The sequence below is a fragment of the Aedes albopictus genome, chromosome 2 (genome assembly GCF_035046485.1).
Source record: "Aedes albopictus strain Foshan chromosome 2, AalbF5, whole genome shotgun sequence".
Taxonomy (NCBI): domain Eukaryota; kingdom Metazoa; phylum Arthropoda; class Insecta; order Diptera; family Culicidae; genus Aedes; species Aedes albopictus.
Genome location: NC_085137.1, coordinates 390790777 through 390805044, shown reverse-complemented (window position 1 = coordinate 390805044; position 14268 = coordinate 390790777). Strand labels below are relative to the sequence as shown.

Here is a 14268-nt window from a genome sequence, read left to right as displayed (position 1 = left end):
AGTTCAGCGCAGTTCATCAAAAATAAAAATGCAGCTGAACACGCCGAGAAGTACCCAAGAGGAAGTGAAGCGATCGAGAAAAGCCATTACGTTGATGATCTTCTTGATAGTTGCGACACCGTTGAAGAAGCAGTGGAATTGATTCTCCAAGTAAAATGTATCCATGCCGCTGGAGGATTTCACATTAGAAACTGGATGTCAAACAGTTTAAAGGTGCTCGAACAGGTAGGGGAGACTTGCTCTGAAACGGAAAAAATCTTGAACTTTGACAAGGCAGGGCTGAATTCCGAAAGAGTTTTGGGAATGATCTGGATCCCAAAAGAGGATATCTTTACCTTTTCGAAGGAACTTAGGCAAGACTTGCATGACGTGGTATTTGGTGAAACAATCCCGACCAAAAGGGAAGTGCTACGTTGTGTGATGAGCGTCTTCGATCCACTCGGTTTGGTGGCCTTTTTCACGTTTTTCGGCAAAGTAATCCTCCAAGATACATGGCGTTCAGGAATAGGATGGGATGACGAAATACCGATGGACATTTTGGAGGACTGGAAAATTTGGACCCAACTTTTCGCTGAGCTTGACACCGTGAATGTGGACCGCTGTTATTTTTCCGTTACTAGGCAGCCTACCGAAATTGAACTTCATGTGTTTGTCGACGCTAGTGAACTAGCCTATGCAAGCGTCGCCTACTTCAGGGCAATAATCGATGGCAGACCACATTGTGCCCTAGTAGCTGGGAAATCGAAGGTATCACCGTTGAAAGCAATATCCATTCCGAGGTTGGAACTGCAGGCTGCAGTGTTGGGTACAAGACTGGCAAAGACTATTGGAGACGGTCATTCGTTACCCATAACCAAGCGATATTTCTGGACTGATTCGCAAACCGTGCTGGCTTGGATTCGCTCTGACAGTAGAAGGTATCGACAGTTTGTAGGTTTTAGAATTGGGGAAATTTTGAACAAATCTGAAGTTGCAGAGTGGCATTATGTACCGTCTAAATATAACGTGGCAGATGATGCAACTAAATGGAAAAAGCTTCCTTCGTTCAAACCAGAAAGTCGATGGTTTACAGGACCAGAGTTTCTGTTGCAAAATACAGGAAACTGGCCGGTGCAAGAAATATTGGCTACCCCTAAGGAAGCGCAAGATGAACTTCGAGCTTGTCTTGTACATCAGGTGGCAGATGTGGTTGAGCTTGTGGACTGCACACGATTTTCGAGATGGGAGAGAATGCATCGTACTGTAGGGTACGTCTATCGTTTCATCGAAAACTGCAAGAAGAAGCATATGCAAATGACCAAGCAAGGAGGACCATTGACTCAGGATGAATTGTGTAAAGCAGAAGGTTTTCTCATCAAAATGGCTCAACAATCTGGATACCCAGATGAAGTTGCAATACTGACTCGCAAATCGGGTGAACAAGTATGTACTGTTGAAAGATCAAGTTCATTGTATAAGTTATCCCCTGTCATGGACGAGCAGGGTTGCATTCGACTGGATGGCCGAATCGCTAATGCACCCACGTTGATGGAAGATACTAAGTATCCGATGATACTGCCAAGGGACCACAGCGTAACGACATTGATTTTGGACTACTATCACCGTCGTTATTTGCACGCGAATAGAAATACAGTTTTGAATGAGGTTCGACAACGTTATTATGTACCAAAACTGCGAGCAAGTATTGAACGCGTCATCCGGCAGTGTGTATGGTGTAAAGTGTATAAGGCAATACCGGCGGTTCCAAGGATGGCCGCATTGCCTGCGGTGAGGTTGACCCCTAACTTGAGACCATTCAGTTATGTCGGCATAGATTATTTTGGCCCAATTTTGGTCAAAGTGGGCCGCCGCAATGAAAAAAGATGGATATGCCTATTCACTTGCTTGACGATTCGGGCAATTCATTTGGAGGTGACACACTCACTGACTACAGCGTCATGCAAAATGGCAATCAGGCGATTCATTTCGCGGCGTGGTGCACCTTTAGCGTTCTATTCAGACAATGGAACAAATTTTCATGGCGCAAACAACGAATTGCTCTCACAGCTGGACCAAAATGATGTAGCAGAAGCATTCACCAATGCTAACACCCAATGGTTTTTTAACCCTCCGGAAGCTCCACATATGGGAGGCATATGGGAGCGAATGGTTAGATCAGTTAAAACTGCTTTGTAAACCATGCCTGCCTTTCGAAAGCCTACGGAGGAAACTCTAGCTACTGTGATATCAGAAGCTGAGGCAATCGTTAATTCTCGTCCGCTGACGTATGTACCTTTAGAAACCGAAGACCAGGAAGCGATAACCCCTAACCACTTTCTACTGCTCAGTTCAAGTGGAGTTAAACAACCGCCAAAGGAGTTCACAGACAACGGCCTTGCTCTAAAGTATGACTACGAACTGGGACAAAGCTTGGTAGATTATTTCTGGAGACGCTGGACTCGTGAGTATCTGCCTGAGCTTACTCGACGTACCAAATGGTTTGGTGATGGCAAACCGGTAAAACAAGGCGATTTGGTGATACTGGTGGGTGAGAAAAAACGAAATGACTGGGTTCGGGGACGAATTTCTAAGGTGATTACTGCTTCGGATGGTCGCGTAAGACAAGTTGAGGTACACACGTCATCTGGGATTTTGAAACGAGCGGTCTCCAAAGTAGCTGTGTTAGATATTATGGGTAAAACTGGTGAGGGTGACCAGTGTTACGGGTCGGGGCATGTTACTTTGAAGAGCCCCCCGGTATAGCGAGACGAACAGTAGATGCACCCAATGCTAGCGAGTTAGGTGATAGGTTCGCCCACTTCTCCAGTGGCCGACAGAGGCGAAAAGGAAACGGGTAGAAGGCGCCATTTTGTAAGAGTCACAACAGCAGTGAGGACGCGTTTCTAGAGTTATTCTGTTTATTCGTTAATTATTTCTGTAAATAGCTGTGGAAGGAAGGAGAAACTAAAATGTAAGATTGTCGTGATATTTCATTGTAACAGTAACTGTAACCATTTATATTTCTTGAATTCGAATACAGCTTTGAAGCAACTCCAACAACAAAAAGCGAGTTTGTCTTAAAAGATCTCCGAGCCTCCCAACACGCATGATTGTTGCAAGAGTTTCAAATTTCAAATATACGATCTTGTTCGCCTACTGCGATTATTTTTTTCTGTTGCCATGGCAACATGTAGGGTGATAAACAAGAGAATGACATAAGAGCGCAAATTTAAGTCGTTTGTTTATAATATTCAATGTAACTTTGTTATTTTAAGAGCTAGAGTTTTGATGTCTTCGACAACTTTTCATATTTTTGCCTGTTCTACAACTTTGCCGAAGACGCCAAAACTCTAGGATGTAAAATAAAGAAGTTAACACCGCAGCGCCACCTATGCGGCGGTTTCACGAACTAAATTCCAAGCGCAATTTGAGGTGCAGATAAAACCCAACAACTTTGCCGAAGACACCAACTTGATAGGACGTATCCCCAATGCGCTAGAGGTTTTGTCTTGCTAATTTCAGTTTCTGGCCCAGTGTGCACTGTACTGCCGTGAATCGCATATCAGTCCCATTCATTTCATTTATTTAGTTAACATCAAATTCATGATATTGTCGGGCCGCCACCAAACCGGACTTCGCACAATCAAGTCGCGACGCGACCCAACTCGCGACGTTTTTTAATCATGTCAAATGTAGTGCGCATCCTTCCCGTTGTTGTCAGCAACACAGCGCACTAGATGCGAAACAGTTGCGACACTTGTGGACCAAGAAAATGGCAATTTTTGATTGAATGTCGGTCTTGATTCCAACCGGATAGACAATAATACTGAATCAACAATTTGCCGCCATAATACTCGATTTGCAGCTGCAGCTCTCCAACGTCGGTCACGCCCAACACTCGCCAGATCACGCTCCACCTGGTCTGCCCATCGTGCTCTCTGCGCTCCACGCCTTCTTGTACCAACCGGATGGTTAGCAAACACCAACTTTGCAGGGTTGTTGTCCGGCATTTTTGCAACATGCCCTGCCCACCGTATCCTTCCGGCTTTGGCTACCTTCTGGATGCTGGGTTCGCCATAAAGTGCAGCGAGCTCGTGGTTCATCCTTCTCCGCCACACACCGTTCTCCTGCACGCCGCCGAAGATCGTCCTTAGCACCCGTCGCTCGAAAACTCCGAGTGCTTGCATGTCCTCCTCGAGCATCGTCCACGTCTCGTGCCCGTAGAGAACCACCGGTCTTATTAACGTCTTGTACATGGTACATTTGGTACGGGGGTGAATCTTTTTTGACCGCAGTTTCTTCTGGAGCCCATAATAGGCACGACTTCCACAGATGATGCGCCTTCGTATTTCACGGCTCACGTTATTGTCAGCCGTTAGCAAGGAACCGAGGTAGACGAATTCTTCTACCACCTCGAAAGTATCCCCGTCTATCGTAACGCATATCAGTCCCATCTTTGCTGGATTTCCTATGCAAATGGGACAATTATGCGATTCACGGCAGTGTACTCGTCATTCTCGCCTCTGGTTAAAATACCCTATTTTCGAAAGCATTAAAAAAGCTCTCGACCAAAGCTAACGCTACATACACACTTAATTCAGATTGCCGGGATATCAGCATTTTTTCAAACTTTTGCCGAGATTCGCACAGCCGAGCAATCAGCAAACAATCATTTTGCCGGGATCTCGGCAATTTTGACAGTTCATTGCTGATAGTCGGCAATCGTTTTGCTGAGAATCAGCTAACAATCGTCACTTTTTGCTGAGATACCAGATAAAGATTTTGCTGAGCAGACGGCTGTGCGCGATTTTGCCGAGCCCGCGAATCTGTTTTGAGTGTGTACAGGAGGTGGCCAAAATGTTTGGGATAGGCTACTTTTTTTTCACTCACAAAAAAGTTCAACATGCTGTAACTTTTCATAGAGTGCATAAAAAATTCTCAAATTTTGACTGTTTGTCAACCTATTATTATATGTGCTAATTTTTGAGCTGTCATATCTCGGAAACCAGTGAACCGAATTGAATGAAATTTTGAACGTACACTAACAATATATAAATTCTTCACAAACTATTAAAACATAGATAGGTACTTTTTGAACGTTGAAAAAAGTTATCATAGATTGACACATTTTGGATTTTTCTCGAAAAAAATGTATTTTTTTACGTCAATGTCAATAAGTTTTAGTGTTGATGTTCAAAGATTTTCCACTTCTGTTCTCAAGTTATCTCTAATCAGATATATTAGAGCCTATTCAGATTGAAGAAAGAACACATTTAGTAATTTTTGTGTGGTAGGTATTGTAAATTTGACTTATTTTCTCCTCTATATGGGTAAAAATTTAAACCCGGTATAACTTAATTCGCCGTGAGAAAATATTACACTTTATAACGTTGTATTAAGTTTGAATATATTGTTGATAAACGTTCAAAAAATCATTTAATTCGGTTTACTGGTTTCCGAGATATGACAGTTAAAAAAATTGGTTGCCTAAATAATAGTGTTTTACCCGAACGGTTCTAAGTTCTAACTTAGTGAAAAATTATTCAATCGAGCCCAAATTTGTACCAATGATGCACATTGCGCATATAATAGGTTGACAAACAATCAAAGTTTGAGATTTTTTGATGCGCTCTATCAAAAGTTAGAGCATGTTGAATTTTTTTGTGGGAGAAAAAAAGTTGCCTATCCCAAACATTTAAGCCACCCCCTGTATGTATCTATTTGAAGGATCTCTGAATGGCGTTCGGATTTTTCGGATTCATTAGAATATATTCACGACAAACTTTTGTTCATTATGTAAAAGGTATACATTTATTTGTAATCTCTAAGGAAGAGTAAGCCTATTATGATATTCTAGTTTCTTTATAAATCTAACGTGAAATTCATCTACACATCTCACTCCCGCTAGCTTCACTTTTATGTGATTCCGTTTTTAATTTTGTTAATTTGTTCAATATGTAAGAGCAATACTCTCTGTCTCATTACCGTATTCTAAGTTTTTTTTTCAAATATGAATCTAGCATGAATATCATCTACAGAGCTCAGACAGACTTTTCTTCGATGACTTCTTTTTTTGTTATTTTGTTCAATATTTAAAAGACATATTCTATATTGTAAGAATAAGCCTATTAAGTATTTAAATTTCCTTAAAAAATTAACATGAATATCATCTACATATCTTACTCCGGCGAGCTCCACTTTGACGTGATTCCGTTCTTATTTCTGTAAGTTCAAAAAAGTGGCGCACCCTTTCCCTCAAATCATTAGCCGCCCCCTATCCTGGATTAGGCAGGCAACAGATCAAAATCGTCACTCACGTTGACAATGGGCACGTGGCTCTCCTCGATGACCGGCTTGGCCTTGAACTCACACAGCGAGTTCTCCTTCATCTTCCACTCCCAGTCCATCTTCTGGACGGCATGCAGACTTTCCGCCTGATTGTGATGCCGCAGCAACGTTTCCTCTTTGATCTTCTCCCACTTGTCATCCACGTCCTGTAGCCAACCGAGAAACAGTCGACCATTATAGCGGGATCGTGCATTTCGGTCCTTCTCTTCCTGTTCGGGCGTTATGATGTTGTACACCTCCGCGTCTTTCAGGATGGTACAAACGGAGAACGGGACGGATTGATTGGCAAGGGCACGTGCTGCTCGACCGTGCACCCGAAGAATTTCCTGTTCGACCGAGAGCACAAGTTTCTCCTTATCGACAATGTGTTTCATTTTCAGCTTGTGACGTTCCGTCTCTTGAGTGGTGAACATATCTTTCATTTGCGGGGGAAGATTCGCTGGGAACTGTATGTTCGCTTCGGCTGGAGTTTTTCCCGCCAGAGCGTAGGTGCGTCGATTCAGGAGGTAATCCTTAAAACCTTGAGGGGGTTTCGGCTTCACCGGGAAGAGATTTTGCTGGCGGCGTTCAATCTGCCGGCGGATGTTCAGGAACATTTTATAGCAATTGGTGATCGGTTGATCGTGCGGATGAATATCCGGCAGTTCCTCTTTGATTTCCTTTTTCTCCTCGTTCGATGTCGAAGCGGATGAAGATGTGGAAGGAGCAGAGGAGCTCGCGGCAGCCGTCATTGATTGATCTTTGCTGGTTTTGATCTTTCGTTTTCTAGGATGAACAGCAGTTTCCGAAGGTGTTGAAGTAGAGGGGGCGCTGTTGGATTGATTACTCTGGGTAGAGCTGGTTCCGGCGTTGTTTGTAGTATTGTTGCTACTACTGGCATTACTGGCAGCTGTAGTAGCGGAGCTGGAAGAGGTAGGAGGGCTCTTCGGATTGGTGCCACTGCTTGAACCGGTTTCCGGTTCATTATCCTTCTGATTGCTTCCCGCAGGGCTGGCTGTGCTTCTGTCTTTATCCTTACTCGTCCCACCATTTCCTCCGTTGCCTCCGGTTCCAGTAGCATCACCGCTTGTGGACGCAGGCGAGGGTGCTGCACTACTCTGTTGCATCTGTGGCGAAGAATTGTTTGAACGATCGACCGAGCGGTCTCCCTGATTGTCCTTGCTGCGGCCTGAACCTCCTTCCGATGCATTGCCGCCACGGTGACTACGCAGGACCCGAGACTGGGCTCTTTCGTCACTGGATTTTGATGTTGTTTTCTCGTCTGAGCTTTTGGAATCCGATGGACTTGCCGATCGCGAAGAGGTACTCTCTTTGTCAGCGCTGGAGTCATTGCTGGAAAATGTGAATAGAAAAGGTATATTAATAATCAAATCAAAGATAGATATTATGATATGCTAATATTAACCTCTCTACAGCGTACCACAATTTCCCAGAACGCTTATATCGCTTTAACATTGTTACTTGTTGTTTGATATCCTCCAAAGAACGAATAAAATATAAGTAAGCAAGTTCAACAGTAGTATAGTATCTCGCATATATCACCAGTATTTATTGCAATTAGGTAGACCTAAATAAACAATCTTACCCAGACCTTTAGGTACCAATAAGAAAGCTATACTGTACGTGTAAGGCATTTTCCTATCACTCAAAATAATCTACCCTTCAATATTAGGTAGATTTCTCATCTCGATTTTTTTTACCTGACTCATGTAGAATTGTTCTGTTGTGTTGAAATTTATGAAAACATTTCTTTGTAAGAGTCTCCGATTTCAGTAAGATAAGCGATTAAAATATGCTCAAGGTAACTTGGAAAAAATCTTTCACCGATCCTCTTTTCTTTGAATAAAAGTGACAAGTAAGAAAATTTGATAATGAGTATACTCATAGGGTAAAAGCTCCCTTAGTGGAGGTAGTACCAATAGTGGTGGTAGTGCCAATTTAGCACTATTTCAAACAAAAAGCTTGCAAATGACATTTTTAATAGATGCATCATAACTAATTAATAACATTAATTCAGTTTTGTGTTCAGGATTTACCGAAAAACCTATTTTAAACAATTATTTTCCTTAAATTTTCGGCTCCTTTGCACCTATAGTGGTTACAAAAGTGTCGATTTGGAAACCGCAAAATCCGCACCAAGCCATTTGAAATCCGCGTCGAGGTCATCAAATCCGCGCCAATACAAAAAAAATATGATTTTGATGTCTCAAACTCTTTATGAGTTGATTTTTTCAACTATTTATGGTTTCTGTTGCACTCCAGATGAAGATCATTTCTAATATTAAAACCGATTTTAACTATTATTAATTCATGACTTAAAATGCAACTTCCACATCAACCAAGAGTTTAAAAATGTTGCAAACAAGTTAGTTTCTTTTAAATTGGAATAACAATTTTTGAATAAATAGTTCTTTGATTGCTGGTCAATCAGGGTGACTACTTTTTTACGAGAATGGAATTACTTGTTCTCTGAAACAGTTCCAAAAAGGAGCATTCTTGACGAATCTTTTGAAATAATTATAACCAACATTATGGTAGAAAACCTGCAATAAAAACTGCAGTAAGTTCCAAAAGATCGAAGGAATAATATATAAGGGAGATATTTATTAAATAGGAAACATTTCATAAAAAAAAATTCAGGCAAATGTTTTTGCCTTTGAGCAAAAGGTATGTAGAGAAGTATTAATTTATTAGAAACTTATGATAAGAGTTTCTGATCACACCACATCCTTGGAAATTCAGTAAAGATTTCAGCAAGAATGTCCTCCATAGGATTCCAAAGCTTCAAGTTTTCAAGTTAAAAATATCCTCCAAAAATTCTACCCTTTATTAACTGTGCTCGCCACTCCCCTCTCAACGAATGCTCCGACAGGAAATTAAAGATAAATTTTACCCTGACAACATAAGTTTACATATTTTTCGGATAATTCCATTAGAGTTTTTAACAAAAATCGATTCGACAGATGTTCTACAAGTAACCACAGAGAACAGACATCCAAGTCCAATTCCGAAACTGTGTAAGGAATTTAACGGCCATTTGAAATCGGCAACACAAGTGGCAATAGCGTGGCGCTGCAATCGGTTAATTTCCCATACTAATTGAATTCACCACTTGAAATGTTTCAATTCACCACTGACTGTGGCAATATGGTGCTTGGTGGCGTAAGTGTTGTCATCGTGTATTGGTTTGCAACCTTACTCAAGTTGAGATTCAAATCCTTACACAACTTTCCGAATAATATTTGTTCTAGTCTGGATGTCTGTTCTCTGTGAAGTAACACAGTATACAAAACCAATGGTTTCTTTACGAGATTCTACTAATTTAACTACAAAATTCAATTAAATGTTTATCCAAAGTTTCCAGTGACGTCTTTTTGCAAATTCCACAGAAAAAGCTGATTTCAGAATCACCAAGAAACTAGGAATTTTTGCAAAAATCTTGCCATGATTCAGTGTTTTTCGAGCCTCGGACATTACTAAATAAGTTCCGTCCAAAAAAATTATAGAAAAATTTAGCCAAAAAATGATGGTTAAGGCGATATGGCTTCAAGAGGTTGACTACGAAATTCATAAGAGGAACTTCTCTGTTTTCAAAAATTGAGCGTTCAGTACAGTGCAACTTATCTACCACTCCTAGCTAGCGACTACTAACATTAGTTTTACTCAATCACAAAATTCATACCTAATTCCAATTTGAAAATATTCTTTATTTTTTCTGGTTGTGTTGAGGTCAATGTCTATATATTTCAAGTAAGTGCATTTAAAAACCATTTCCGCAAAAACCGCGCCGAAATTAGCAAAAACGCGCCAAATCCGCGCGAAACGCAAAAACCGCGAAAAACGCAAAATCCGCGCCACCTGTAACAGCCCTGCAATTGTAATTCATGGTGAATATATCGGCATTTTTCGAAGGTAGTCGATGACATTTACCTTAAATATTTGAAATAGAGCTGTTTTCCGTGACATTCTTGTAGAACTGGTCTAGCCGAACAACGTTTTCATATACCATATTCTTAGATTAAACTTCTGAAAATAGCTGTATGTGATTGAATTTAGATATGTCAAAATGACATTTGCAGCAGTGCCCACAATAGTCGCAGTTATAGACGGAATATATTTTCGAGAAAATGAATTTTAGCAATCGTTTTCGGAGAATGATATATAGATCGTAGAGATAAGGATCACGTTTCCAGCCCAAGGAGTGTGTACGAAATTTCTCACGAACACTTTCACACTACTCTCGTCTATTTAACGACAAACGTCTTAAAATCCCGCTTCATCAGTGCATCAGAACTTCAGACGCACAAATTTCAAGAAGCAAGCTTCAACCAACAGTGCATTTTATTATTCTGTTCTTGCTCACTCGTAAATAAGCTTAAATTAAGAAGCTCAGGTGCGCTGGTTTAGTTTACAAAGAGTTTTTTGCTTTCGAAATCGTGAGTAGGTGCCAAAGTCGGCCATTTTAGGATTCTAACAAGTCTGTCCTTAACATTATTTCAATTTGTAATGGTAAAACGATCACACTCACCTGTTCGAGGACGCCACCACATACGGCAACGCGGGATGACTTCTCGCCGAGGCGTTTTTACCGTTCCGGGAGCTACCGCCGGTCTCCGTGTCACCGCCCGAGCTTTGCTGTGGTATGACGATCTTCAGAGGTGGTACCTTTGGCCCACCTCCGGTGTTGAAGTTGGAATCATTGCCCTTACTTCCAGCATCATCACCTTCGGCGTCGCTATCGTTTGCTGCATTGCTGCTAGATGCCTTGTTCGTTGAAGTCGATGACGATGCGTTCGAAGCCGGCTTGGGACTCGCACATGGACTCTTTCGGTCTAGAGCGCTTTTACCGCTGAGACCGAGATTCTTCGACGGCGGCCCAGATGATTTGCCACTTTTGTCCGGTCTGGGGGCGGAGCCCCGATTGCCACCGGTAGCGCTCTTTGTAACTTCTTTGTTAGTGGTGTCCGAGTCCTTTCGCTTCTTCCGTTTGTTGTCATCGTCATTCGACGCACCGGCACTGTCATCAGCATTGTCATTCACTTCCGAAAACGGTCGCTTCGACAGACTGGAACTGTTCGCACCGGAACCGGCTCCACTCGGGGCACCACTTGCATTCTGGTTGGCATCAGCATCCCCACTGGCACCACCCTTATCGCCAGAAGATTTTTCATTTTTGTCGCTGTTGCTTTCCTTTTCATCGCTTGAGCTCGAGCTGGAATCCTTGGGAGTCGACTTGAACTCGTAGATATCATCCTCGTCTTTGTTGACGGCCGAGGAAGCATTCGATCCGCCGATACCGCCACTACTGGTTTCGTCGGCATCGCTGTCCTGGTTGGAGCTCTTTTTGCCTCCGGCGCCATCCGATGGCTTCTTCAGCTGCTGCTGCACACGATTGGAAGCATTATCTGCAATGGTAAGAAGAAATTGAGATGTTAAAAGGTATATTTATTTGTGAAAAGATAATTAAATTGATCATATGAGCACGATCATAGTTTGTAGTTGCTACTCCGTGATAGACTATACACGGAGAGACGAAACTACCCAAAAGTGAGTTCTTTCCACCCAACTTCGGGGTTGCGTGCGTCAAGCCAATTTTGAGTTGATGGAATCGATGTTTTTGTTGGGTTGTTCCCGCTTGCTTCCATGTGAAAAAAATACCTAATTTTAAGTTTTTTCCACCCAACCGAAATTTTGACTAGGTTGTATTCACTCAAATTTGAGTACTGTGCTAGAAACTCAATTTTGGCTTGACGCACGGAACTGCAAAAGTTGGGCTGTTTCTCTCTTCACTCTCTGACAACAACAGAAAGAGCGCATGAAAAGGGAGATGAAAAAGAACTCAAAATTGAGTTTAAAAGTACCTAATTTTGAGTTTTTCAGTTTCTCCGTGTAGAATGGAGTTTGACAGGTTGGATTGTGCCTCCTTACGTGGAGCATAAATTTATGCTCCAGCCAAATAATTCACCAACACAGTCGTGAAATTTGAATGTTTACCTTTTTACGAGGGATATCGGTGCAAAACGTTCACATCACATTAGATCTCATAAAAGTGTTGATCATGAAAAAGCTGCATTATTTGATTATTTTCAATTTGAGAGTGTCGATATTTAGATAAAGTTCCTACAGAGAGTGATAATTGTTTGTGAAAAGTCACACAATACCTCTTTTTGTAAACTTTGTTCACCGAAGTGCGTTTTTCCTTATTTTCTCCCGCTGCTGTATTGAGTGAATGTTGGTATTAGTGTGCTCTGGTTGCGCATGATAAGCGGCAACAAAATCAGATCACCGTAGCACCCCCGTGGGATCAACCTAAAGTGCGGTCGTGGTCGAAAAAGTGTTATCTTGTTGTAGAGAATGAGAATAATAGCAAGGAGGTGAAAATTTTTCGTCGAGCGCCCATTGGACGCTATGGTGAAGGGGCAAGGAACAAAATGATGTGCTGCATGAGGTGCATTCTCCGCGGAACACAAAAAAGAACACAAAAGAACGAAGACCGTCGAAAAAAAAAATTGTGTGACGCTCCCGTCGCGGTTTCTTAAGGTAAAGATGAATGGAAAAATGGCACTGCCGCGACGAATCTAGATGTGTTTTCGGGCTTTCGGGAATGTAGTGGATTCAGGTCGGCCGCGTCGTCGTTGTCGCCGATTTGGCTGTGCTTATCTTCGTACGGGGCGGTTTAGTGTGATTTTGGAGGCAAAGTGAAGAGGCCGCTTTTTTTTCGGACCGGCCGCGTCGACGTCGTCGTCAATTTGAATGTGCACGTCGTCGTACCCGTGTGTAGTTGTAGCGGTTTAGTGTGATTTCGGGGAAGAGGCCAGTTAGTGGAAGATACTGCAGCACATACGCACTGGACACTGGACGAAAAATGTTTATTGGTGAGCTCGTTCCATTTTATCCAATTTATAATTAATGCTAAAGGATTTATACAATTCCGCTCTGGTTTTTGTGTATTTATCTAACAAATATTGAAAAGTTATTCATTCTTTCATTTTTTGCATGTACACAAAAATTTGAATGGTTCGTCATCTTCGGTGTCGACATTTGTAATATTTTAGTCCAAATGAATAAATGTTTCGACTCAAATAAATGTTGCATGAAATACTGGAAAAAGAGAGGGTCGGTAAAAGATAGACGGCGAACCATGCGGTAAGATCTTTCTGATTTATTTATCACGTGTTATTTTGTTAATACTTGTGAATCGATCGCGTTCAGCATTGTCTGTCGCGGAAACGCAAACTACAGATGCGTCGGGGTTTAGCATTGTGTTCTCCTTAGTTGCGAATGAATAGCTTATGTAAGGTGAGTTTTGAGGCACAATAGATCGCGTTCGTCGTCCAAGGTTTAGAAGGGTATTTCTTCGCGAGCGCATTATTAATCACGAATCAAAACATTACACTCGTTTACCACGACGAAATCCTCAACACATCTCCATTTCCCCTGTCCAAACTCCTAGTGATTTCTCGTAGTAACGCAGAGAATTCCTCGGTTATTGGCCTAAGCGAGAATCATGTCATCACTTCCTTCCCTATCCTCAATTGACCTGCATTCGGACGCGGCCGGCGCTGGTATTGCTTATTGAAAAGTATTGGGATTCCAGCATTTACACAATGAAGAGAAAGCTAATCCCAAGCATCATCTGTTAATTCTTTGTGTAAATGCAGTTGTCCTTGCAATAACAGAGGAGCAACCGCGGGCGGTCAATCATGCTCATGCTCATGCTACTCCGTGATAGACTATAGAATATTCAACATTGCACATTGTATTAACAAATGGAGTCTGTGATTAGCTTACCATTCTCAAGAAGCAACTTTGTAGCGAAATATGTTTACGATTATCAAAGTAAAGTGTCTAAATACTTCACAATAAAAAGAAATAAACTGAATTGTCACAATAAAACTTTTAAATGAAACGAGCTCATCAATTGATGTGCTCTCATCCATT

General features: G+C 41.8%; 2 protein-coding genes across 2 annotated transcripts in view; both read right to left on the bottom strand.

Moving 5' to 3' along the window:
• The window catches only part of LOC134288404 (uncharacterized), a 250015-nt gene that overhangs the window by 215489 nt on the left and 20258 nt on the right, over positions 1-14268 (bottom strand). The window lies entirely within an intron of this gene.
• On the bottom strand, positions 5763-11772 carry LOC109400594 (ankyrin repeat domain-containing protein 12; the record flags this gene model as incomplete). The annotated part of the gene is made up of 2 exons (XM_062848500.1): positions 5763-7659; positions 10856-11772. Coding segments are annotated over 2 exons (2313 nt in total), but the record flags the coding sequence as incomplete, so codon positions are not given.